The following is a 23,635-nucleotide window of genomic DNA, read 5'->3' on the forward strand; positions in this document are numbered from 1 at the left end:
ATCGTGGAGCTCTGTCTGCATCATGCTCTCAGTAATGTTGTGGGAGTGACCTAATTTTTATGTCTTGAAGAGAGAACAGTCTTGCCATGCTCTTACACAGTGTGTGAATTAAACTTCTGCAGGGTGCAAGCAGTCCACGGAGCATATTAACTACAGCATCTGAATGGAGCTGGTTGTTCAGCATCTGAATTTGCATCTTTTGGACATTTATACCAAAAGTTTACAGGCCAACAGTAACTCACATCCCATTCGAAAGTGGCTGCCAAACACCACCCCCAAGGCCGTGTGCTTCCTCTCGGTGGGTGTTGTTGTGTCTGTCTGTCCAGCTCTGTTGTCACACAAACCTGCAGCTCATGACTTATTTATCCGCCGCCCTGTGAGAGCTGTTCTTTGAATCTAGCTGAGAGATTAAAATATTAATTTCCTCTGCAGGTCTGCTGTGCTGTCTGCAGGGGGAGAATATACAGGTTGGGAGGGTACTATTATGTAAGCCTCTTACTAGACTCTGACCTGTCCCCATCTTTCATTATTATACACACATACTGCAAAGCAAGGGTGTGGTAATTCAATAAGGTATGACAAATATTTTTATGAAGACTGTGAAGACTGTAATGCCTTTTTAATCCAATCTTAAATATTAGATAGATTAACTTTTTCTGGCAGAGATTCCAAAAATATTCATATTAAAGCTTAAGTTTTTTTAATTAGTTACTTTACAGTTTATTGTTGTTCATCATGTCTGTGTATATACTGTATGATTTATATAGTTTAGTATAGTATACAATGTAATCTGTGTACAAAGTCACACGGGATGAAAGAACTCATTTCATAATTCGTTCTGATTGGCTGAATCTCTCTCCGACGGTGACCCTGGATTATTAACTCCTGGATTGTTTTATTTTTTTTTTTAGATAAGGGGACTAATCTAGAATATAATCTCTCAATAATCTGTTAACTAAAACAGCCCAGGAGCTCTAATTACAACCGTCATTTTGTTGAATTTAAAAAAGTTACGTGCGAGATTAAAATGGGTCTTGTATATCTTGAGTAGTTATGCAACCATGATTCCACCTCAACTAACTATTAGGGGACATTTTCTCCCTATTTTCTCTAAATTTCAGGAAATTCATCTTAGTTAATAATAATATAATAATGATAATATAATAATCCCACAAGTAGATTTTAGTTTACTACAAATAGAGACTTTGTGCAGTAAGGAAATTTAGCTCAGAAACATCTATGCTTCCCAGTCCTGGTGTATAGTATACAGAGACCTTGTCCTATCTATAACTATATTATAAATGTTTTCTCACACCGTTGTCCTTGGACTCACATTGGGGCCTCCATCACACCTACTTGTGTTTTTTAAAGATCCATCAATAAATAAGTGTAAGAAGCGTTTAATGTCCCGCTTTGCGTCACTGGTTTTCGGTTACAGTGGGTTCGGCTGTCTCTGAAATAGACTCTTGGGGTGGAACAAAAGGGATTAGGTAGCCTTGTCAAACATGAAGAGAGGATCAGATTTTCAGGTCCACCTGCAGTGCTTTCCCATCCTGACCTCACCAGTGTTGAAACACAACATGTCAGCCAGTGAAGAAAGAAGTTTGTGGATTTTCACTGATAGACTTTAGCAAGTAATCAAACTTTTAGGTTTTTATTTTAGCTGTTAATATCCAACAACTCTCAGTGTTACTTCCTTGTTTACAAACTACTGTATATGGGGGGAAAAGCCCTGAGTCACAGTATCATGACAGGAAAGGGGCAAAATGCAGTTTCAGCCAAATGTTGTTATTTTACAGGGAAGGGCAATAGACCGCAGCTTGCCCCAAACGATGGTACACATATTTTCACAATGAGGGTCACTTATGTGTGAGCAGGGCTCAGGAAGGGCTGTCAATAGACCCCTTTATGAGGCGGTGAGGGGGGAATTAGGCTGTCAATGGAGGGGACTAAGCCACGTATGCCATGTGTCCACACTCAGCCCTGGCCTGTTTGTTTTGATGGCAGCACGAGACTGGCGTGACTGCGGGCCTTGTTTACATTGGATACGTGTCAAGCAGGAGAGTTCCCACTGGATGTGAAACTGACCTCTCAGATTGCATCAGAGCCACAGGTGCAATCCATATCCAGTCAAATCCTTCACATCTATTTATTGCACTTAGATTTATCAGTCCTGACAGTTCGATAATCCGAGTTATGCATCTACACGACGGAGGAGTGCTTCATAAAAGCAGGACTTATTGTGAAAAGCCTGCCTTGACAGTCAGTCGGGTTAAGTACTAAAGCACAAATCATATCAATTGACAATAAAGAAATTGTAAACTGACAAAACACAGCCAGAGAGCAGTACATATTACATAATACAGAGAATAAAGTAATAAAACAAAGATACTAACGGAGCAAACAAGACAAGCAGTGAGCTCAGACTTTGACACAAGTGCAAGTTCAATGTGAGTAATATGAATTTTGTTTGTACTGTAAATGAATGTGCATAATTTGCAACACTATACACTTTTTACGAACGAAAATAGGACCCCAATTAATATCAATAAAATACAAATAATGTGTATTTTCTATAAACAATTAGATCATGTTACTTAACATGTAAAACACTATCAGTTTGGCTGTCTGCCCATCTTGTATTTTAATGCATTTTTGTGTCTCTGGTCTTGTTTGTGACATTTCAGGAAAATACTAAACTCAGGGCTGCACATGTGGGTGCAAGTTAATGATTAGCTTTATTATAATTGTAGTGCATTTAAAAACAAAAACAAACCCACATGGGATACTGTGTAAGACACTTGAGACTGAAAAAGATGTGAGCTCATATTTGAAGTATTCAACGAGTGCAGCCCATGTCAAAATGTGATAAATGTAACAGGTCTGTGAGTTGACTTTGTCACGTGCAGCAGTTAGACAAACCTTCAGGGAGAAAACATCGAGTCAGTCCGGCAAATTTACTGTAACACCGGTTCGACCTGAAGTGACACGATGGTTCGATGAAAAACTGGTCTTAGCTCCCTCCCTTTCCAGACTGGTCCTGGTAAGTTTCCACAGTAACTTAGATCACGCCATGAAACAGCCCACAGATTTTCTTTTGCATCTAAGCAGTGTGAGCATCTGTGATGTGTTTAAAGGCCCTGGAAATATATTTTCCTCAATCATCTAAAGTGATGGGTTCATAAATAAACATACAATCTTTTGACAAAGTTAGAAATGTTCAGAGAGATATGTGTAGTTTCTGATTTTGTCTTTGCTTTTCTTACTGGTTTAAAGTGGGCAGGGCTCAGCTGGGAAACGGTGGTGTCATGTTTTTTTAATAAACCAATCAGAGTTTAGAAACGTTTGAATCATAATCTGATGACAGCTGGGGAGTTGTTTGCTCATGCTACCAGTAACTCAAGTAAACCACACCGAAACAGATGTGATGAATCAGCTTCACTTTTGAGTGTCCAAGAGTGTTTGAATAAATAACTCAAGATGTTTAATATTTTTGAGTTAATATTCAATCAAGACACCTGTGAAAATCATGGTTTTGCAAACTTCCAGTAGTTAACTGATCACCTTGCTGCAGTAATGTACATGTGTACTCCAGGACACCGTGACATCACTGTTGGGTGTGGTTACAGGTGCAACCAACAATGTGCACGTTTGTGACCACACCCAGGTCAGAGGTGAAACATGACTTTTGACACTTTTTACCAATGGGGGCAGCAAAACGCTGCTTTTCAACCTGAAAGAAAAACAGTACTTTAAGATTTTGACTTTAACTGCATGTTCAGACAGAACGCGAGGTACGTTTTAGAGGCTGCACACAAAGTCAGTGGAATTAGCCCAGGGCCGCGTGAATTGCACAAAAACGTGTTGGCGCGAGTTTAAAATGTTTTAACATCAGCGAAACATTTGCACATCATTCTTAATATTTCCAGGGTGTTCTTTTGTTTCTTTTTTGAGTTTTGACCCGATTAGGAGAGTAAATGTGCGTTAACAAGAATATTGAACTGGGAAATATCGGACCGTGGAGCTGATAAAATGTGCACCTATTCCTTTACTAATCATAAAAATGAACAGAGACAAGAGGAAAAAGAGAAACCCTGAGTTTCTGGTGAGTTTTGAGTTCTCTGTCTGAACAAGTGATACTATAAAGAATGGATGGCAAATGTACAAAGTCGCCTATAGGTTTCCGAAGAGCCATTTTGAAGCTCAAAATCTGTCACATGTGAGCCGCCATGTTTGTAGTCCTGCCTCTTCTGCCTCCTGGCTAATCTAAAAATCGGCAAAGACATTGATCATCGGCAAACAAACATGAACAAAAAAAAAAGTGAGTCTTGTTTTGATTCAACAAGCAAAGCAATTTATTTACAAACATACACAGGTAATAAGTGTCGCCCATGAGTCTCTAATGTGCATCTTATCGCGAAGTCTTTGGGCTTGCAAACAGAAATAAGCTCAGTATTTTTTTCCCCCCACCTTAAATCAGCACAGTCCATGCTTTTCTCATTACGATTTGGTTTAACGTTGTGATCATTTCAACTCAATACTATCAATACTTGAAGCAGCATTAAATACCATATTTTTTTAAAAAGTAGGCCATACTGTACGTATCTGATTTGGTGGCCTCTCAATACTCTGTGGTATTGTGTGAGATAATTTCAAAATTAATTAAAAAAGAAAATCAAGTTGAAACACATGCCAAATAAATGGAATAATACGTTGTTGTTTTTTTAAAATTGGTCACATTGCAGTTGGTTTTTCTTTAAAAAAAAAAACAAAAAAAAACCTCAAGATTTAAAATCAATAAATGCTGATTCAAGTTATACGCAGATTCATGATTGATCCCTGTTGGGATCTCGTTTAGGTTCTCCTCGATCAGAGGACAGGTCAACTAAACAGACATGTCCCCTAAAGCCTTTTGGGATTCAGTGTCTTGCTCAAGTGCACTTACTGGCACGGGGTCTTCGCCCACATCCTCTAGGTGATGGACATTTTTCTCTTAACAATAAAGCACCCTGCTGCCACTCCGCTGCTAATCCTGATCACTGCTTTATGGCATTTTTGCACTCATGGACTTCAAAAACTACCATCCTGACCCCATTATAGCACTGTAAATGTGCTAGCAATACACTCTAACATAGAGCACAGGAAATTCGACACTGATAAAAGTGGGTCTGGTCTCCATACGTCCATAGCAAGCATTTGACTGGTAGAAAATGAATGGAATACTTCAGTGAAAATAGGAAGTCCCATCTTGTCTGCAAGTACCTGTGTACAAACAATCAATACTATTCATGCAGATAGTTTGTGGCTAGAAAATCTGGAATAAACCAAAAAGAGAGAAAAACCATTCAAAAGGTCCATTCAAATGACTTGTGTGTGTGTGGTGCTTATGAACACAGCTTATTTTTCAGGGTTAGTTCCCAAGCTCGTTAAAAGTCTGAAAAAATGTCCCCCTCCCCCCGTTGTGTCTCTCGCAATATTCAAAAAGTGCACTTTTAAGACGATGACTTGCGAACGGATGAGTCACTCTGAGGAATAGAAGAAGTCCAGCCAAAACCAGCCACTTAAAGGCTTTCATTGAAATCTCCCCCCCGCAGGCCAGGAGGCAACCAATCATACTAAAGCTTACAAGAATGAGATTAATGAAAAGAGATGATAAAAATGTTACAATCATTGGTTGCAAAAAAAAAAACGAAGCTCGCTATCAGTTTCAAAGCTCTCTTAATCAACAAGAGAGGTCTAAAATATACAAAGTGGAGATGAAGACGTGTGAAAACATGCAAACTAGAAAAATGACTTGCTTGCAGACTGTTGACTCTTTTCTTTCAGAAGTCTGTGTAGTGATGATGAAGTCAAACGATGGAGGAACGTTTTAGAAATGTGTGTCCCTTTGGCTGGTTTCAAGTCTCTGAGAGGAAGGAGCATGTTGTCGGTAGTGATGAAGGGCCAGCGGTACCTTACAGCTATCAGACTGAGGAGAGGGGTGGGGAGGATGGATACCGTGGGAAGCAGAGGGATCAGGAGGAGAGTCTGGTGGTCATCCTCCTGATGGGTCACTAATGCTAGGAAGTCTGCAGCAGCCGTCTGTAGTGGGGCATGATCTCGTGTTCTGGCAGGTGCAGGTTGAACTCTAACGCCACCAGGACGGGGAACTCGAAGGCTATCAGCTCTCTGCGGTTCACTCTGAACCGCTCTTCCAGTTTCTGCCAGAAAAACACGAGCAAAGATTAAAACAGCAGATACATGCAATTTCTACGCTCTGCCTCGCAGCAGATCTGAAGAGCAGAAGCCTGTTTGGATGGTTTACAAATCTACTGTTGATGCAATCACCATACTCTATAAGCCATAATTAAATGGTAGCAGAGGTGAATTATTATGAGATTACAAAAACATTTGTTTTTCCTAGCTCTGTAGAAATGTAGTCATAAGTAAATTTTCCACTCTAAAAGCTTTCATCAAAAAGACCCTCGACTGACTTTAGAGAAATTATAATGTCTTTCGTGGCCCTAGAGAAGTTTATGAAGTCAAAACAACCCTCTTGATGGAAAAACAGACATTTACATGGCAGGGATGGTGCAAGTAAAGATCCTCTTGAGCTTTATTATGGGAATTTTAGGGCTTGACCCCTTTAGAAACTTCAAAAAAATGATGCACCAGATGTTAGAATTCATTAGATTCTCATTTAAATGTAAGAATCTGTTTTCCGCACATCAGAGAGTTGTAGACCCTGTGCATCTCTAAAAAAACAAACAAATGCTGCCTGTCATTTCTGGGATTTGGAAACTGCCCAACTAGCAACAAATTGACAGTCTAAAATAAATAAAGCTGTAAAGAGAAATAATGTTGACATAACCTGTTACTGACTAACATTGTTTTTGTCTATTATGAATGGGTCAAGGGTCAATTTATCCAAATCATCACAACCATTTTTCTTACTCACTCCTCGTGTTACTTAGTCATGGAAATACTTTTATGTTTTATTTTGTCGTGTTTTGATTTGTTTATTATATGAAAAATGACAAACTTCAACATGCTTATTAGTGAGGAAGTCAATACAGACAATGTTTGACTTGTGTACTTTGAGTCGAGTGAATTCACCCCTGGTGTGAGAAGAGGACACAAGTCAACATCAAAGTCTACGATTGAGGCACAAAGTTATTATTTTTTTTTAGAGATGCGAGTGGAAAAACTTACGTCTATCAAGAGCTTGACCTCATGTTTCTTGAGATCACCACCAATCTTGGCCGCCAGAAGGACACAAGCTCCGGCACAGAGTTTACGATTCTGCTTGTTTAGTTTGCCTTGAAGAACGAGTTTTTCAAAGTAGACGAAAGCCATGGCCACTGTCGGTTCCTCGTAACCACATTCATCCTGAGCCAACTTCCTTATCTCCCTTTTCAAGCTGCAGCGAGGTGAAAAAAAACACAGAATAAGGAAGGACAATAGATAAAGAGGGAAGGAAAGATGCAGAAAAAAAATGTGTCAGGAGATGGTGAAGTCAAATCATCTTTATTATAGAGAGTACACACAGAGTCTGATTTACCTCCTAATCTTGCTGAGTGTGAGCCTTATGTGGGGGAATTTCTCCTTGAAGGTTTCGTTCATGTCCTTCTTGAGGTCAGAGGGTTTGACGTATTCAATGACCGTAGTCTGAGAAGAAAAAACAGAGGCGGTGTCAAAATGACCACACTTTTAGCACCGAGCAAGGTGACTGGATCCTCACACACTAGTGTTGGATTCCACTGTCCCACAATGAGGCTTTACAGAGAGCTGGTGTTACCCATGTCACTTAAAGGATCAGTCTGGTGATATTCTATATATTTCTTATTGTCAACAAATCCTGTGAAAAGACCAGGACCAACAATGAGCTGATCTGACTAACACACTTATTCCTCTGTGCCATAAAGCGCCATTGTTGTCCGGGCATCAGCGAGCCACACTGTTGCGTGATTTGTTTTGAGTCAATCCCACACACACCCTTTTGCTGCTGTAAATACTCACTAGCACACCAAACGTTCATCATTTCTCTGTTGAAATTAGTAAAATCCTTCCTAACCAAAATCATTATTTATTCCTGTTAGAGTGCTAAAAACTACAGCGCCCAGCTGTTTGAGGAAATTACAGGGCTTTTCAGGTTTGCCACAGACAGATGGTACACGACAAAATGAAAAATATTATTCACTTGATTGCTAACAGGGCTTTCCATCTGGCTTCCATTAAACAATCTTTGTTGCTTGTTATAACATGCTTCGAGTACCAGGAGGGTGAATCACACCGAGGCTGTATAATGAGAGGCTGAGTGTTTAGACAGAATAAGAATAATGATGAACAACAACAAGTGCATTTATAAAGATTTTGCTAGATATATCCTGATGTATTACAACATGGGTCTTCATTTTGCAGATTTGGAAAGCCAAAGAATTACTAAGATCAAGGAACATGGCAAGATTGCTAAAAATAAGTTAGCTGGGGTTACAAAATTCAGACAATAACACACAGATAAAAAGGGGAAAAATGAAAAGTGAATAGTGAAATTATTACAAAGTGATAAAATAATTACTGTCATTTGTTAAAGAGTTTAAAAATCAACTTCTTTCGACTACTTACTGTAGTTGTGCATGTCGGATTATTACCAACGTTTTGGCTGCACTCACTTTCAGTTTGACCTCCGATACTTTAGCCAGATTATCTAAACCACTTTATTTGGCTTGTTGCATTTATTTATTTTCTCTCCCTGCTCCTTTAATCCAGATTTTTTTTCTTTTCTCTCTCTCTTTTTTCACCCTCACAAATACACAGGCTGCCATCACACATATGCCTAACCCACCTTTTTTTAGGATTACATGATAGTGTTGTGATTTGATTCAACTATGTTAATGCATGTCCACTTTCCACTGAAAGTACACACAGAATATAATAATATAATATCATATGATTGTCTGAACTTTTGTGTTTCTTTCCCAGTGGGACTTGTTGGTGTGTTGCCAGATCTGCCAGACCTTTGTGCAACTTCATTTATCATTTCATGTAATGCAATTTTTTATTTTAGACAAAAGACAAAGAAAACATCTTCAAAAACATGTCACATATGGCAGTAAAAAAATATATATTTGGGTTTTGGACTGTTGTTCAGAGCTATTTAAAGACAGCATTTTGGGCTTCCATAGGCGAAACAATAAATTAAGAAAGGGTCAATAAAATAAATAGTTAGTTGCCTCTTTTCTATGGTGACGACATTGTTTTCCAAGCTAAGTAAGAACCCATTATGCATTATGCATGTATTACCCAGGATACTGATGATGAACCATGAAGAATGAATGCTTATCGATGGTCATAACCCCGAGAAGTGAACATTTGAATTTGTGGTTGTCCTGGCTTAATATTCACATACTAGCTCATACAAAGCTAATATTATACCCCAGCTTGAACCTGAAAGGTCAGTTAGTCGTGTCTTCTTCCTGAATACAACCAGTGAAGTGCTGAGAATTTTACTGGTTCCACTCCTGTAGTATACACACAATAGCTATTGTTGTGTGACGCTGGGTTTTGTAATTGGAGGAAGACAAAAAAAAAACACATAGTCCGACCTTGACTGAGCATTTCAACTATGTCAGTCGTTGTTGTGTGTTCTGCCAGTCTCTGTAACAAAAACAGAGCCCAGAAAAGAATGAGGAGGGAGTCTAGTCGGGTTTGTTATTCTTTTTCCAACCGCGATAAAAACATCCCGTTCTTTTCCGGAAAAGTGAGAATGTGATTAGCTCACAATAACACTAACTTTTAGCTCTGGTGAAGTGACTGTTTGATAGCTCCTTATGTGAATTCATTTAAGTCCCAGAGAAGGTTGGAGGGAGTCTCGACAAGTGACCTTGCTTATTAAAACTGTCTGAAACATCCTCCTGGCTCCTTTTCAAAAACAGCTGATAAAATTCAGGAAGAGCTTATTTAGAAACAAACTGTCGAGGCAGACAAATCTTTTTCTGGCATTGTTCTTTGTTGTGGTGGGAACACGGAGCACAAAAGTTCCAGAATAACAAAACTAACCATTGAAGAAACATTTAGATATCGAAGGACATCTCAACAAAATACGTCAAAACAGGAGGTGGATCTGTTTCAGTGGATCACGTCCCAAATGAAAACAGCTTTTCCATTCTGCTCTCAAGAGAACGAGGCTGCAGTTGCTGTTGTTGTTGCTGTTGGTGGTGAGAATGATGTGCAAGACGGAGTTAAAGTACTTTCTCACCATGTAGGAGGGGAAGATGAGGACTCTCTTGTGTTTTCCACAAGGCCACTGCGGGTCATCCAACAAATTGGGGTCATATTCACGAAAGTCCCCCAAGTCATTCCCTGCCATGAGCACAAACACAACAACAGAAGTTAACATTTGTACTACATGTTTCCAATAAGAAAAAAAAATTAAAAATACACTGGACAATGGAGAAACAAACAACGAAAGATGAAGAATAAACAACATTCATGATGAATATGTTTAGTACTCGGTTGGCAGATGACTAACCTGTGTCTAAGCTGCTCTGGTTGCTGTTGGCTCGGCCCAAACTGAGGCTTCTATGGCTGGCGTTACGAGACTGAGAGAATGACGAGGTGGAGTCGATGGTGTTTCTTCGACCACCCAGCACATTAGTGGGATACAAGAACTGGGTGTAGGACACAGTCTGTAGGCACAGGTGTAGTTACAATGTCAGTTTGCTTAAATTTCACCGGTTAGATTAGATCTTTTTCACAGCGGCGTTTTGTCAAAGCAGGAAAAGCACAGGTGGTGTCAATTTGTTGACATTAACGATGGCTCAGTTTCATTAAGTGTCCCATTATATGATACTAGTGAGCCAGCATGAACAGTAATAGGAGCTTGAAACCGACTTGCCTAAATGAAATGCAGTTATTAATAACGTGATTAATTTTCCTGCCATTACATGTCGAAATGCCGCTTTACCTGGTTAAAAAAAATGCTAAAACCTGTGTTTGTTTGTGGGAACTATAAATATGAAATACAAGTCTTCCATGTTTGACTTGTTCAGCATTATTTTAGCATTACAGGGAAATATATGCTTGGGATGTAGCTACTATACTATTATCTACTGCTTTTGGAAGACTACACAACTTGTTTCAGACACTCCGGTCAGGATTTGTGTGTCAGGTAACATAAAATTACTAACCCGCAGACATTTGGCTTACTCTCTTGTTTGTTTACTGTTGTTGTGATGTTAGCAGCCGGTATTAGATTTCTCCAGACTTGCACGAATTGTTGTCCATGTTTTGGCATTTCCTTGAGCACAATAAACTGTTCAAGTAAAGTTCAGTGTAAAAGATCATGTTTTGTATGTTCTCTGAGTGGTAGCTTTGTTTTTTCTCTTTGTTCATTTTTATTTAAAGTGTTTTCCCAACACAGAATGTGAGACTAGATATTATTAGATCCATCCTCACTCCAGATCACAGCATACTTCTGCTGGTTTCTCACCTTTCCATCAGCTCCTAACTCCACTCCCTCTAGTCCAATCACCATCTCCTTGGCACTGACGCCTCCTGACGGGTGCCGTTGACGCCCTCCTTCCAGCTTTACATCCCTAATGAGCACAAGACTTTTAGATCTTTCACCGTACAAAACATCCTACAGCTTCTTTTCAACTCTCATGCCGCCTTGCCGAAGCCTGTTCTAGCTCGCTTCCACATCTCTACCTCACGGCCCTGTTATCGATCTGCGCTCATCAGCTGGCCTTGTTTCTGTAATTGCCTGTGTCTTTGGGTGCATCTCAGGGCAATCAGAAATAAAGAGCACCCTTGAGAGAAAGAATGGAGGAGAGTACAGTTTCATTCTAGCAGGCCGGGGCTCTTCAGACTCAGCTGCTGCCTCACCAATGCCTGAAATGTCTTACTGCTGTGGGAGATTTGCAGGACGTCAAATGCTGAAGTAGAAAACAGACCACTGGAGAGTTAACTGTGTCAGTGGAATGAACAGGCGAGAGCCCACGACTGAACACACTTTGTATTGGCCAAATATTTATGCATTTAATGCCTGCTGCTGCAAACATAAAGTAGACTGGGGCGTTCTCATGAGGATAAAGCCACTGCAGAAAACTAAATAGTAAAATCTAAAATGAAAGGAACATTGGTTGCTGCTATATCACTTCACTTGATGATTTTAGCTCCCACAGTAGAGGCTAATGGGTGTGTGCACACTGACAAAGAAGATTACATGCCCGCAATCCACTTTCACACTCTGCCATACTGATTAACTGCTACCAAAGAGCTAAAACTGAAAACTATTTGTTCCAGCAACTTAAAGGTTTGCAATTGAAAAAGGTTGCTGGAAAATTCTAAAAACAAAAAAAGGCAGCGACGTATTTCCACTAACTTAAAACTAACAAATTATTCATGTGTGAAATGTATAGCAGTGAAATGTCAGCAGGACAGCAGACATTAAATCGTAACACTGTCTTGTTTTTCCACTCCTCCCTTATCTTCCCTTGCTCAGCCTCGCCTTCTGTTTAAAAACGGTGACCAGATAAATAGAAGAAATTACATAGTGGGCCCTCACATGACTCTCCAAGTGTTTTGATGACATGTGGGGCCAATCTGTTATAATGAAAACAGTGTTATCTGGCAGGCAGGCACGTCAGGAGACAATGTTGACAGATGCATCATAGACATGGAGATCCCCAGGCAGCAGACATCTTAACAGAACGGTGGAGATTTAAATAAAAGTGGGGAAACAGAGGAGACGGAAAGCTTTCTAGGGAGAGAGCTTTTCTATGAAGAAAATAAATGTACTTCAGTCTGAGGAGAATAAGGAGCAGTTAAAGGAAAACATAAGAAAAGCTGACATTACTTAGTAACATGCATGAATAGGAATCACTGGCTTCAAAACATCTGTATGTTAGTAGTGTAATCAGTGCAAAGTGCTCATCATGCCCTGCCAAATGTTTCCAAATCTACTATCAGGTGAAGAATAAATATTAACCTAAGAATGTTGACCCCTACTGGCTACTTGACTACCAAATACTTTACAGCTCACACAAACAGCTCAGGGCTGGGTAAGCTGGCTTTATAATAATATAATAATAAACAGTCTTACCCAAGCTTCACCCATTACACTAAACTTTGGAAATTTGTCCTCTGCGTTTGACCCATCTAACTTTTTACCCTGGAAGCCAACATCAACTACACTTCAATGCCAAGAGCATTACCTAACATGCATGTCTTTTAGAGTCAGAGAAACTGAAGCATATAAAGAAAGCCATGCTTACACAGGCAGCAAAGTCTTCTGCCTGTGCCACAGCCACACACTAACTCCAGTGGGATTTGAACCCAGAAGCATCTAGCTGTCATGAACCAGCCCCATAAACAGATGTTCAACAGTTTTTAAGTCAGCGTAGTTTGTTTTCTTTCCTTCAAAATAAAAGTTTGACATTTTGATTAATATCACTCTCATATGAGCGCATTAAATGTGAAGCTGGAGGCAGCAACTTGTCAGTATAACTTAAAACAGCTACCAGCACCTCTAAAGCTCACGAATTAACATGCTGTGTCTTTATTTGTTTCATGCAAAAAAAGAAATGTAAAAACATCGAGTTATGGTTTTATGAAGGGTTAAGTATGGGACTATTTTTAAGTGTAGAGCAGCCAGGAACTTTCTTGAACCCCTTAAATTTGAGCTTTAGAGGTGGTTGCAGGCATTTTTTTTTAATCTTTAGCCATTAAGCCCTGCTTCGAGTCTTTATGCTAAGATAAGATAGCCATCTCCGGGCTGTAATTTCATATTTAACGGACACATATGAGAGTGGTATCAATATTTTCATCTAGCAATTGGCACAAAACTAAATTAGTGTCAAACCAGTCCTTTAAATCTACATATTTACTGTAGCAACTGTAGAAGAATTTGCATTTTTTGTTCATGGGGCAGTAATTGTAATAATAGGTGTAAGGACAGAAAGAAAAAAAACATGCAATGAGCTGTTTAGGCCCAGTCTTCTAATAAAATGTTGTTTCACAGTGAGAGCACTTGACTGTGCCAGCCAAAGTCTAACTGTAAGCTGTCAATTAGCAGCAATGAGAAGTCAAATGTGCATATTGGATCGCCCTGGGGGTTCATTAACCCTTGACCTTGTACTGATTGGCTGGCTTAGGAAATTCCACAAACGGATTGAGCCTTTTATGCTTTTCACTAAGCCCCAGTGTGAAACCTTTCTCTCTGTGCATTGTATTCTCTGCTGTTTATCTGTCCCTTCTCTCTTTCACTTCCTCCAAAACACACAGTTTCAAGCCGTAACAGAGCCATCCTAGTGCAAGCCAGGTGGGTTCCCAGTAACTGGACACTTGCATTGCTTTAAAGAAAAAAAAAAGAAGCAAGCATCGTCTACAGATGAGCCAGAGATGTTTTCTGCTTTAGCACCAAGAAATGTAGACTTGAGGCAAAGAATGGTTGATTACAAACCGTCATGGCAGTGAGCAGTGCACACAAACAGTATCTCCAGTCTCTTGGATAATTAGACCAAAGAAAACACATAAAAATATTTAGGGCTAAAGTCACTAAGAAGAGCGGGAACCTCAGGAAAGGTGCTAAACAGCAAAGCCAGCGACAGTTGTGACAGACAAAATGGGGTTGACTTGAAACAAAAAAGGATGAGTGCCCAAAATCCACCGGAGCCATTATGGGAAAAAGCAATAGAAGCAATAAGCAATGGGCTATGATATAGTCTAGAGATGTATATGAAATTAAGCGGTTGAAGTCCATTTCAGCCCACTGTTTATTTACTCATTAAACCTTAATGGCAAAAATGCATCCACCAAAACCAACCCTTAGTAATGTATGCACCAGTCAAAGAAGAGTACATCCACAGAAAAAAGAGGGATGAGGAAACAAAGGGAAAGAGGGAGCACAGGCTGGAGGGAGTTACAAGGTTCGGCATGCTGTAGGATACATACCCTGCTTGGCTACAATCTCGATAGGGCAGGACAGAAAATACACTATAGAAGGATCTTCTGCCACTGATAAGGACTATCCTATAAAAACAAAAATGGTAAACAAGCTAATCAATATCTATCTGACAAGATCCACAGGTTAAAGTTGGAGAGAGTGTGCAGTAAAAATAAGAATGAAGAGAATAAGCTGAAACTTCAGTATGAGTGTGTGTGTTGTTTTGTAGTATAGTAGCACGTCTGGCATGTAGTCTGTGGTTTGGGGAAACAATGATGCATTTTTCGTTTACTCAAGTTAACATATGCTATTTTTAACCTAAACTGTATTTGTGTAAACATGCATACAGAGATGTTTCCCAGACCAGTTGTAGAGAGCTCAGGGAACAGGATGGCCCCGAGTGAAGTCCCACTACAACAACCTGAAAGTTATTTCTTTTAATAGCTGCAACTCACAAACAAGTGATGAATCTTACTACTTGGGCAAAATTGACATCATGATATAAACAACACATGAGTCACAGGTCTGGATGTGAAGAAAAACAACTTTCTGGTGACTTAATTTACCAAGTGAGTCTAAACAAGAGATACTGTAAACATACAGTACATGTGACATCTGCCTCAGCCAAATGCTGAGCATAAAAAGGACTGAAGATTAACAAATGCATCTACACTTTGTTATGTTTTTGTCAATAAACCACCAGAACTAGACTCAGGACCGCAAAAAAACAAACTCAATTATATTTCACATCCGAAGAATGTGACACTGAGAATGATGAACAGCATTATTGCTGAGAAACACTTCACGGAGTGAACAATCATCTTTCCTTTGGTGTTCTTGCACACCCAATGAAACATCCACAGTAACGCCACTGTGCCCAAAATCTGTTTTATATTAAAGGGATTTGTGTGCTGAATGCATGCTTGTGCAAACTGTGACGCTATGATATGTGATTGAGCTTAGAGTGAATTCATGGTGCAATCCCTAAAAAATGAACAGTGATAAAATAAAGATCAAATGGACACGATTCTCAATCAGTTATCTTTCAATTAGAAGTCAGAATGACATGCAGTGAATGGGGCTGCTTGCCTGCAATATGGCTTGTAATGTGAGAAACATATAAAACTACAGTTCATTGACTGGGGCAGTCTGCCATTATGCCACTGAGGACTTGTATTGACTATGGGATGTGGTTGTTTGCCTTCATACCTTCCATTGCGCATATCATGTTGCCTCATGTTCTTTATGAAGTGGATCTTCTTAAAGCTCTTTGGTCGGGGTGAACCCGATAGGGTTCGGCATCTAGAATGTAAAACAAACACAGAACATCAGTACTTCAAAAAAAATAAAAATAAACAGAGAAACCGTGTCAGTTGGATACATTACACCGAGATGAGACGCACAAAATAAAGGTAGCAAAGTCACAATGTTTACGCTACCTGCGTAGAGGAGCATTCTCCTCAATGTCCTCTAGCGTTTCAAGTGAAGAGCGCTGAGAGATGAGTCTTCGTCTGGGAGGACGGACAGAGCGGAAGTTTGAAGTTAGAGGATATGAAGAAACATCATCACATTGCACCAGACACAGAGCCAAATGTTGTTCTGCAAAACAGCTTTTAGAAAATCCAACCACACACCAAAAAAAAAGATCACGAAAGAGATTATTATTGTTTAATAATCTCTTTCGTGATCTTTTTTTGGCCAAACACCTGGACACACACTGCCCTGCAAAGCAATTTGATTAAAAGGCAACGACAATGCTAAGACAAAGTTAATTCCACAGCAATACCTAAAATGTCCATTCTTTTTTTTTTCTCCCAAATTAAAAGTCAGTCTAGCTTTTGGAATAAAATAATGTATAAGCATTCACAAACAGTGCAAGGAATTTCCACCTACACCTCCATTTACCTATTTAGTGCAAAGCAATGTGTCCGTATGTATTTAGCTCACTGGAGAAACTCACTTGTTTCTCACTTGTGAGATCCATATCACTCTTTTTCCAGAGAAGTTTTCGATGTGATACCAAACAATATCTTGTTAGATACCTTAAAGTTTGAGGGGAGTTTTACCTAAAGGAATTTTTTGGGGGGGTGGAAAGGTTTCTTGATTTAGGCAATGATCTGATCAAAGAAAGTAAACAAGTCTAAAATCCAACTATGCATCCTTTGCCAACTTGTACTGTATTAAGGTTCGAGAACCCAGCCCTGGAACAAAGTACGTGTGGGGACACTGGAGGCTTTGGAACAAAGGTCAAACAAGCTCGTAAAATTATCACTCATCTGTATGCTCTGTGGTTAATTTGCAAAAACAAGTCTTGGAACGGTCGAGTTATGGTCATCCATCAACACCACTCTGCGTCTGTGTGGTCAATGATCACTCCTTAGTCTTTGCGTAGATCACTGAGAATTTTCCAGGATCAGAGCTGCTAAGAGGATAACAAGCTGGCTCTGCAAGCACTTTGTGTAACACATTTTGTCACAGATGGCCTTTATTTCACACTTTAGTTGCACTACTCAACAGGCTAATTCTGCTGGACCACATTTATATGATCGGCTGCCAGATTAAGAAACAAACCCACATGTGATAGCTAAGTATTCCCAAGCTGTTGCAGAATTAGGGTATAATTGCATGTTTAGCACTAAAATAACGACATAATCCAACTCATTAGACAGCCTTACGAAGCGGCCACATTTAAAGTAGTGGAAATTAACAAATTAGTGGTTAAATAACGGAATGACGCATTCTCCCAAAGGGACTATCTGTCATCAAGTACTAAAATCTGCAGCAGAGTCTCACAAAGCCAAAGTAAGGGCGTGAACGAATGTTCACACCATGCATACTGTGCATCATCTTGGAGTTCTTCTTTTCACTATCCAAAATGTGCTGTAGCCCCTGCTGCAGCATTAAGACAAGCGGATGACACTTGACCTGACCCACCGCCCCTCTAAACTGAGCATTTAGGCCGAAAGGGAGAGACAGCAGAGTGTAGAGCAGAGTGGCTGGTTAATAAATGACAGAGCATGAGGACAGATTAACAAAAGATGACTCTGTCCTTGAGGATCTCCCAGGGTTTAAACCAACACAGGCTGAGTGAACACTGTATACAGGAGGAGACGGTGAGATGAGTGTTTACACGAGGAGCCAGACTGTTGAAGCAGACAAGAAATGGAGGGCCTTTATACTGGCGAACCTTCCACACTCTATATTATGACCCTAATGATCATAAAGTGGAGGGGAGAACATTAAGCTCTGATAAAAGGGCATGAGCAGTACATATTTTAGTCCCAATGATTAGAACAGCTGACATCAACACTGTTTCTGTAGCATGAATCGAAGGGGTCATAATGAAGAGGCGTGACCTCTGCCTGAAGGTCAGATGACTGGGATCATGGGATTTATGGCCTTACATCATCCTGTTTCAGTGGCAACCCTAAGAGATGGATTGGCTGGATAAGGATCTGAGAGTACAGACAGAATGAGAGGACAAGGCTTCTTGTTTGAGCTGACGGTGTATCGTTCTTTACACTATCTTATATTAAATTAAGCTGGGTTCCCCCAGGTGTTATTCTTCTGTATTTCAATCTATTTAAAGGTGAAATGGTGCGTTGGCATGGAAAATAGCTTAATGAGAAAGTAAATATCACCTCATCTGAGTCCAAAACTCCATCAGAAGGCTTAACTTAAGCTGCACTAATCAATATTTTTATGAACAATGGATCAAATGACTGTGTGAAACGTGATCGCGGTTGCTCGTAGCAATGAACCCACGGAGATTATCACCCGACGCTGCAGGTCTGCAGAGCACTTAACATTTTTTCAGCTTTTCTTTCAACTTTAATGTTTTTGGTTCACTCTCAGTAGATGTAGCAGACAGATGTTCTGAAAAAGAAAAAAAAAAGTTGGTGGAGACCAAAACAGAGCTAAAAGGAATGAATATTAAGTTACATCCACCAGGTGGCCAGAGATATTACTCCAATTGGATGATCAAGTTTCTTTGGGTCTGCTGGATGTGTAAATAGGCAAACACTTTAGCCATAACAACTTTAGAAAAAGTGTGTCACTGTTGCATTTACAGCTTGTTGGGTCCAAAAAAAAGCTAATTAATGCAGGTTCTTGTTCTGACCAAAAATGCACAATGAACTTCAGCTGAAGCTAGTATTAGATTAATCCAGTAGCATCTTCCAAAGATAGTGTCTTTTTAGTACAAATTCCCTTTTGGGGTTACCCTGAACAATGTCTCCTTGAGGAGCTGCAGCAGAGGGATAGTAATATAAATATTGGCTTTCGCACTAAAAAGTTTGTACTTTGGACTTGATTACACCAACATACACTGCTGAAGCTTTATATCAACTTTGGCTGAAGTTTTGGCATGGAAGGGGGATCTCATACAGATCACTACTTAGTATGGACAGGAGAAATGATTACAGCTTCCAATAGCTTTCAACATTCATTTCGGCAGGAGTTTTGTATTAAGACAGACTTGGAAAAAAAATCCAAACTTGTCAATTAATAAGTCCAAAGAGGGCTGCACTGTATCCCTTTATCTGTGCCAAAAAAGAAATAACCTCTTATTGGAGCCATATGTCTCCATTCTGTGTGACATTTTGCAGTGTTTCCAGTCCAAATCTCAATTGTCTGAATTGTTACTGTTCTTCAAAAAGCATTGACCAATCGGCCAAAGGGCATGTGTCCAGTTCACGAGGACACAACTGAACTGTGAGGACTTTGATCCAGGCTCTGTAGATGAACAGCAGCAGCGGGACGTGCTTTTAATGCAAAAGATGTTTTCCAGGCCGGTGCAGATCCTGGAAACAATAACACAGGCCAGGCCACTCATTCACCTCAGACACAACTCTAACAACTAGGGTTACAACAGTCCATTTCTACACAGTTTGACATTAACAAGGCCTGGTCAGAAGCTTCAAAGAAGCCTTGGTATAAATCAGAGGCAAAAGGAGCAACAACAAGCATCCCTCAGTGTCTCTGACACAATTCCTGCTATTGTTCCCTCGAGTGATTTTATTTAAGCAGGTTTTATAAATGCAACCCATGTAGCATTAAGGTATTACAACTGCAAACACAATTACCATCCTGTTGAAAGAAATGAATGTCTCAAAAAGCTATTGATAATCCTGCCCAGTGGTGCCATGCAATGAAGCTATAAAACTCAAGGGGACTACTTAGATGTGGAGATTAAACAGTTTCACACGTACGCCCTGTTGGCAGCTTGCCACACGACATAGTCTTCTATTTTGCTTCTATTAAATGTAACAATCTGGGCTTCTTCACACAAATACAGTGCAGGCAAACGGAAATGTGATTATTTGGATCCAGTCAGAGAGTTCAGCCTCTCTGATCCTCAAACACACCTGGAGTACAAATGGGATGTATCAGCAGATTTTTTTTAAATAAACTGGAGAAAGGGGAAGTTTAATAAAAATCACTGTGGTGTGTATAAGAGCTATATATGGCACTGTTAGCTGTGAAAGAACAAGTCACGATGTGGAAACTTAACTCCATGTCCAACACGAAGTAAAACACATGCTGATCCTTGACAAATCTTATAGGCCTTTCCGACTCTTTGTCGACAGCTCAGACATTGAGAGACTCTGTGAAGGAAAATGAAGCATTCTTATATAATCCTGTGATTATGCCAACCATGACCTCAGCGAACAACAATCAACCTCATAACCAAAAGTATGTGACCCAATCGCAGAAAAACTCCCCAGGACCATTATAATGGCTTGTGCCGCTTGTTTTCCAGCCGCAGCCTCTGCTGCCTCGTGCTAAAAAAGAGCTTGTTAAAATACTGTAAAGTACATGACTCTGCACTACCTAATGGTGGTGAGGACATAACAAAAAGAGGACGTGAGAAGACTTAACCTACCTATGTTTTAGGGGGGGAAGGGATAAAATAAAAATAGCTCTACACCTTAGGCAGACAAGGCCAGATGGTAATAGGTATGCTATATTTAAAGCTTAGCTCTCGGCGTGCTGATTCATGATGGATAGTGCGTGAGGAGTGGAAGGAAAGCTGAATATGAAATCATTAGAATCAGATGAGGATATGGTGTTAAGCAGCTTCAGCCTCAGAAAGTCTATTTTGGCGGCACATCAGAGGCTCTGCGACTTCCTGAATGGGAGCAGGACTGAAGGCCAAAAGTCTGAGGGGAGAGTGTGTCTCTGATGCCCCTGGGAGAGGAAGTGGAGGACAGAAAATACAGAACGGAGAGCCAGGCTGCTTCTCAGAAAGCCTGGGCATCCTGCCTCTCCCAGCCAGGGACCTCTGGACACGTTTCCACCAGCTGCCCTCAGAAAACAAACCAGGCACTGTGCAGAGAGCTCGTCTGTCTGCGCCCTGGTGGAATATGGCCACGCTCCATCAACAGGTTGCTTACTTCTTCAACATTAGAATTCATTTTGTGTGGACATCCTCCAAGCACATTCCAAAAGCAGGGTACAGTCAGGGTTTAACAACTCCATACTATATATATATTGGCTGGCTTGACAGTCACTGTGGCTAAGGCTCACCGCTTTTTTTGGTACCAACTTAAATGTATCGAAAAGTCTTAAAAGTTGGCAGAGGATTCCTTAAGCACACAGTTACATACAGTATACAAACATACATAAAACATGTATTAATATATATATGTTTCTTTAAAAAAAAGGTCTCTCACAGAATAAAGAGCTCATATAAAAATGATTAATGGTGTCTTGAGTCTTATATAACATCTTTGATGCACTTCTCCCGCTATCAGAAAGCACACATTAAGACTTTCGGAAACTGTTAGTTTGGCCGTGCAATTTCCATGAGGTCAGGAAGGGGAACTAAATGCTTATTGAGTGTTTCACCATGAAGCAGCGGCTTCCTGAGAAGCCTGGCAGAGGCACCAGAGGGAGGAGAGGATTTGGGTAAGTGAGGGGGGTCTCTGAATGGAGAGCAGAGAAGAGAGGATTTGACAGCAGGTTCTGACAGTGAGAGGACCATGAGACGACTGTTACGGACAGCTGTACCGCTGCGATGCGAAACCCTCCAAATAACTCCTTGTGCCTCCAATGTGAAGTTGACAAAGAGTGGATAAAAAAAAAAGAAGAAAAGGACACGGAGCTGCAAGCCCCTGTTGTATATGTAGTCGAACATGGGTGTAGAGTTACAGAGACAGCAGGTGTGCACCAGGTTTTCGAATGGCATTAAACTAAAAATAATTTGAGTAAATATATGTTGTGCGCAAGTAAGAAAGAAAGATGAGGAGTGCTGCTGAGGTATGTAGAAACTAGGTTACAGCTCCACACAGCTGCTGTACCTGTGATCACACTGTATCTGTCTGTATAGTGTGCAAACCAGTGTGTCTTAAGACAACAACCACCTACAACAGCTGAACTTCATCCTCCTGCTGTGGTGTTGTTGCATCCAGACAGACTGTGTTGCTAAGAACCGAAAGTACCTTTTTTTCAAAAACAGCTGACTGTAAGTTCCTGGAGTTCATTCATTCATTCAGGGCCCTGGTACATGTGGTTGTGAGGTAACACAAAAACACAAACACTTAACCCATTTGGAGGTGGAAGTTCAGGATAAAAGTTGAGTTTGAATTTGCCAGAACACAGAAGGAAATGGCCAACATGTAAATAAATAATAAAATGTATCTGTGGGTTAAGTGAGTGGTTTCTTATCTGACTCAATAGTGAACCTGATTTTGTAAACAGCTGTCTGCAGACTCTATTGCTCATGCATGCTTGCAGTATCACAGCACTTTGTTTGTCTGCTCGCTTGCTATGATGACATCAGTGTGCAGTTTAATGACCTGACCGTGCACATGCTGCAAGACAAGCATGAACCTTTAACATGTTTACACCGACCAACAGCTGTACTGCATGTTACCAGACACAGTTACCTTGATCTCTGCAGCTCTATCGCAGAGTTGGCTATCTGTCCGCCCTCCAGGCTGTAGTTCTGGGAGGTTTGTCTGGAGTAAGGGGCAGGTAGGATTCCCTGAGTGTAGGTCTGCAGCCTCCCTCTAGTCGAGATCGGGACCGCGGAGAATGGCGAGCTGAACGTGGAGGGCACAAAAGCGTCGCCATCCGGGTCCGTGTTCACCTGGGCAGCTGCGGGACTTGTCCCAAAACTGGCCCGACTGTTGGCGAGCAGAGCCTGGTTTGCAAAAGCGAGCGCCTGGGCGGCCGTGGTCGCCGCCGCCGCCGCCGCAGCCGCAGCAGCAGCGGCGGCGCCAGCGGCTCCGAGCGTCGTGCGCTCCGGAGAAACCAGGCTGTGTCTAGTCCTAGCTTCGAGCGAGTTATCCTCTTCGTTTTGATTGTCTGCATCGTCTTGCACGGGTCGTCCATCCAGAGAAATGTTGCTGAGAAAAGACAGCGCCGCTTGCCTCCTCCTCGGGTCTATGCGTTTCCGCGTATGCTCGATACTGGAGTGCTTGATCTGTAGCGTGGCTGTGGATGTGTTGCTGCTCGTGGCAGCCGCCATGGTCCACGTCCAGTGATCCGAGTCCCCCCAGTACCAGCGATCTTACCTTTCTGACATGAATACTGTGTTTATCGTGCTTGTGTGTTGGTGAATGGTAGTGGCCTGTCTTTTAAGTACATGCGTTTAACTGGGTGAAAACAGGGGAGGTCACGTGTGTGCTGTATTGTGGCAGCACAGGGAAAATTTGGACCAATGGGCTGTCAGGAATACATGTGTTTTTTTTTTCTTTCTTTCTT

General features: G+C 40.8%; 1 protein-coding gene across 2 annotated transcripts; it reads right to left on the reverse strand.

Annotated features, from left to right (window-relative positions):
- Positions 1–4,331: 4,331 nt before the first annotated feature.
- On the reverse strand, positions 4,332–23,635 carry cables1 (Cdk5 and Abl enzyme substrate 1). 2 transcript variants are annotated; one of them, XM_019267129.2, is made up of 10 exons: positions 22,816–23,635; positions 16,366–16,437; positions 16,136–16,228; positions 14,935–15,012; positions 11,471–11,576; positions 10,511–10,667; positions 10,238–10,341; positions 7,541–7,647; positions 7,192–7,399; positions 4,332–6,200 (listed from the first exon to the last, which is right to left on the reverse strand). In XM_019267129.2, exons 1-10 carry the CDS (start codon positions 23,397–23,399, stop codon positions 6,060–6,062), a joined length of 1,650 nt encoding a protein of 549 aa, XP_019122674.2. In that variant the 5' UTR covers positions 23,400–23,635; the 3' UTR covers positions 4,332–6,059. The 2 variants fall into 2 exon arrangements, with proteins under 2 accessions (XP_019122674.2, XP_027146162.1); XM_027290361.1 differs by lacking the exon at positions 14,935–15,012 and having other exon boundaries at positions 22,816–23,574.

This window comes from Larimichthys crocea, chromosome II (genome assembly GCF_000972845.2).
Source record: "Larimichthys crocea isolate SSNF chromosome II, L_crocea_2.0, whole genome shotgun sequence".
Taxonomy (NCBI): domain Eukaryota; kingdom Metazoa; phylum Chordata; class Actinopteri; family Sciaenidae; genus Larimichthys; species Larimichthys crocea.

Coding starts and splice junctions, on each gene's coding strand:
- cables1 (XM_019267129.2), bottom strand. CDS start 23,399: ATGGCGGCTGCCACGAGCAGCAACACATCCACAGCCACGCTACAGATC. Junction 7,400..7,540: donor ACACTCAGCAAGATTAGGAG/GTAAATCAGACT, acceptor ACCTCGCTGCAG/CTTGAAAAGGGAGATAAGGA. Junction 6,201..7,191: donor AGGTCAAGCTCTTGATAGAC/GTAAGTTTTTCC, acceptor TTTTTCTGGCAG/AAACTGGAAGAGCGGTTCAG.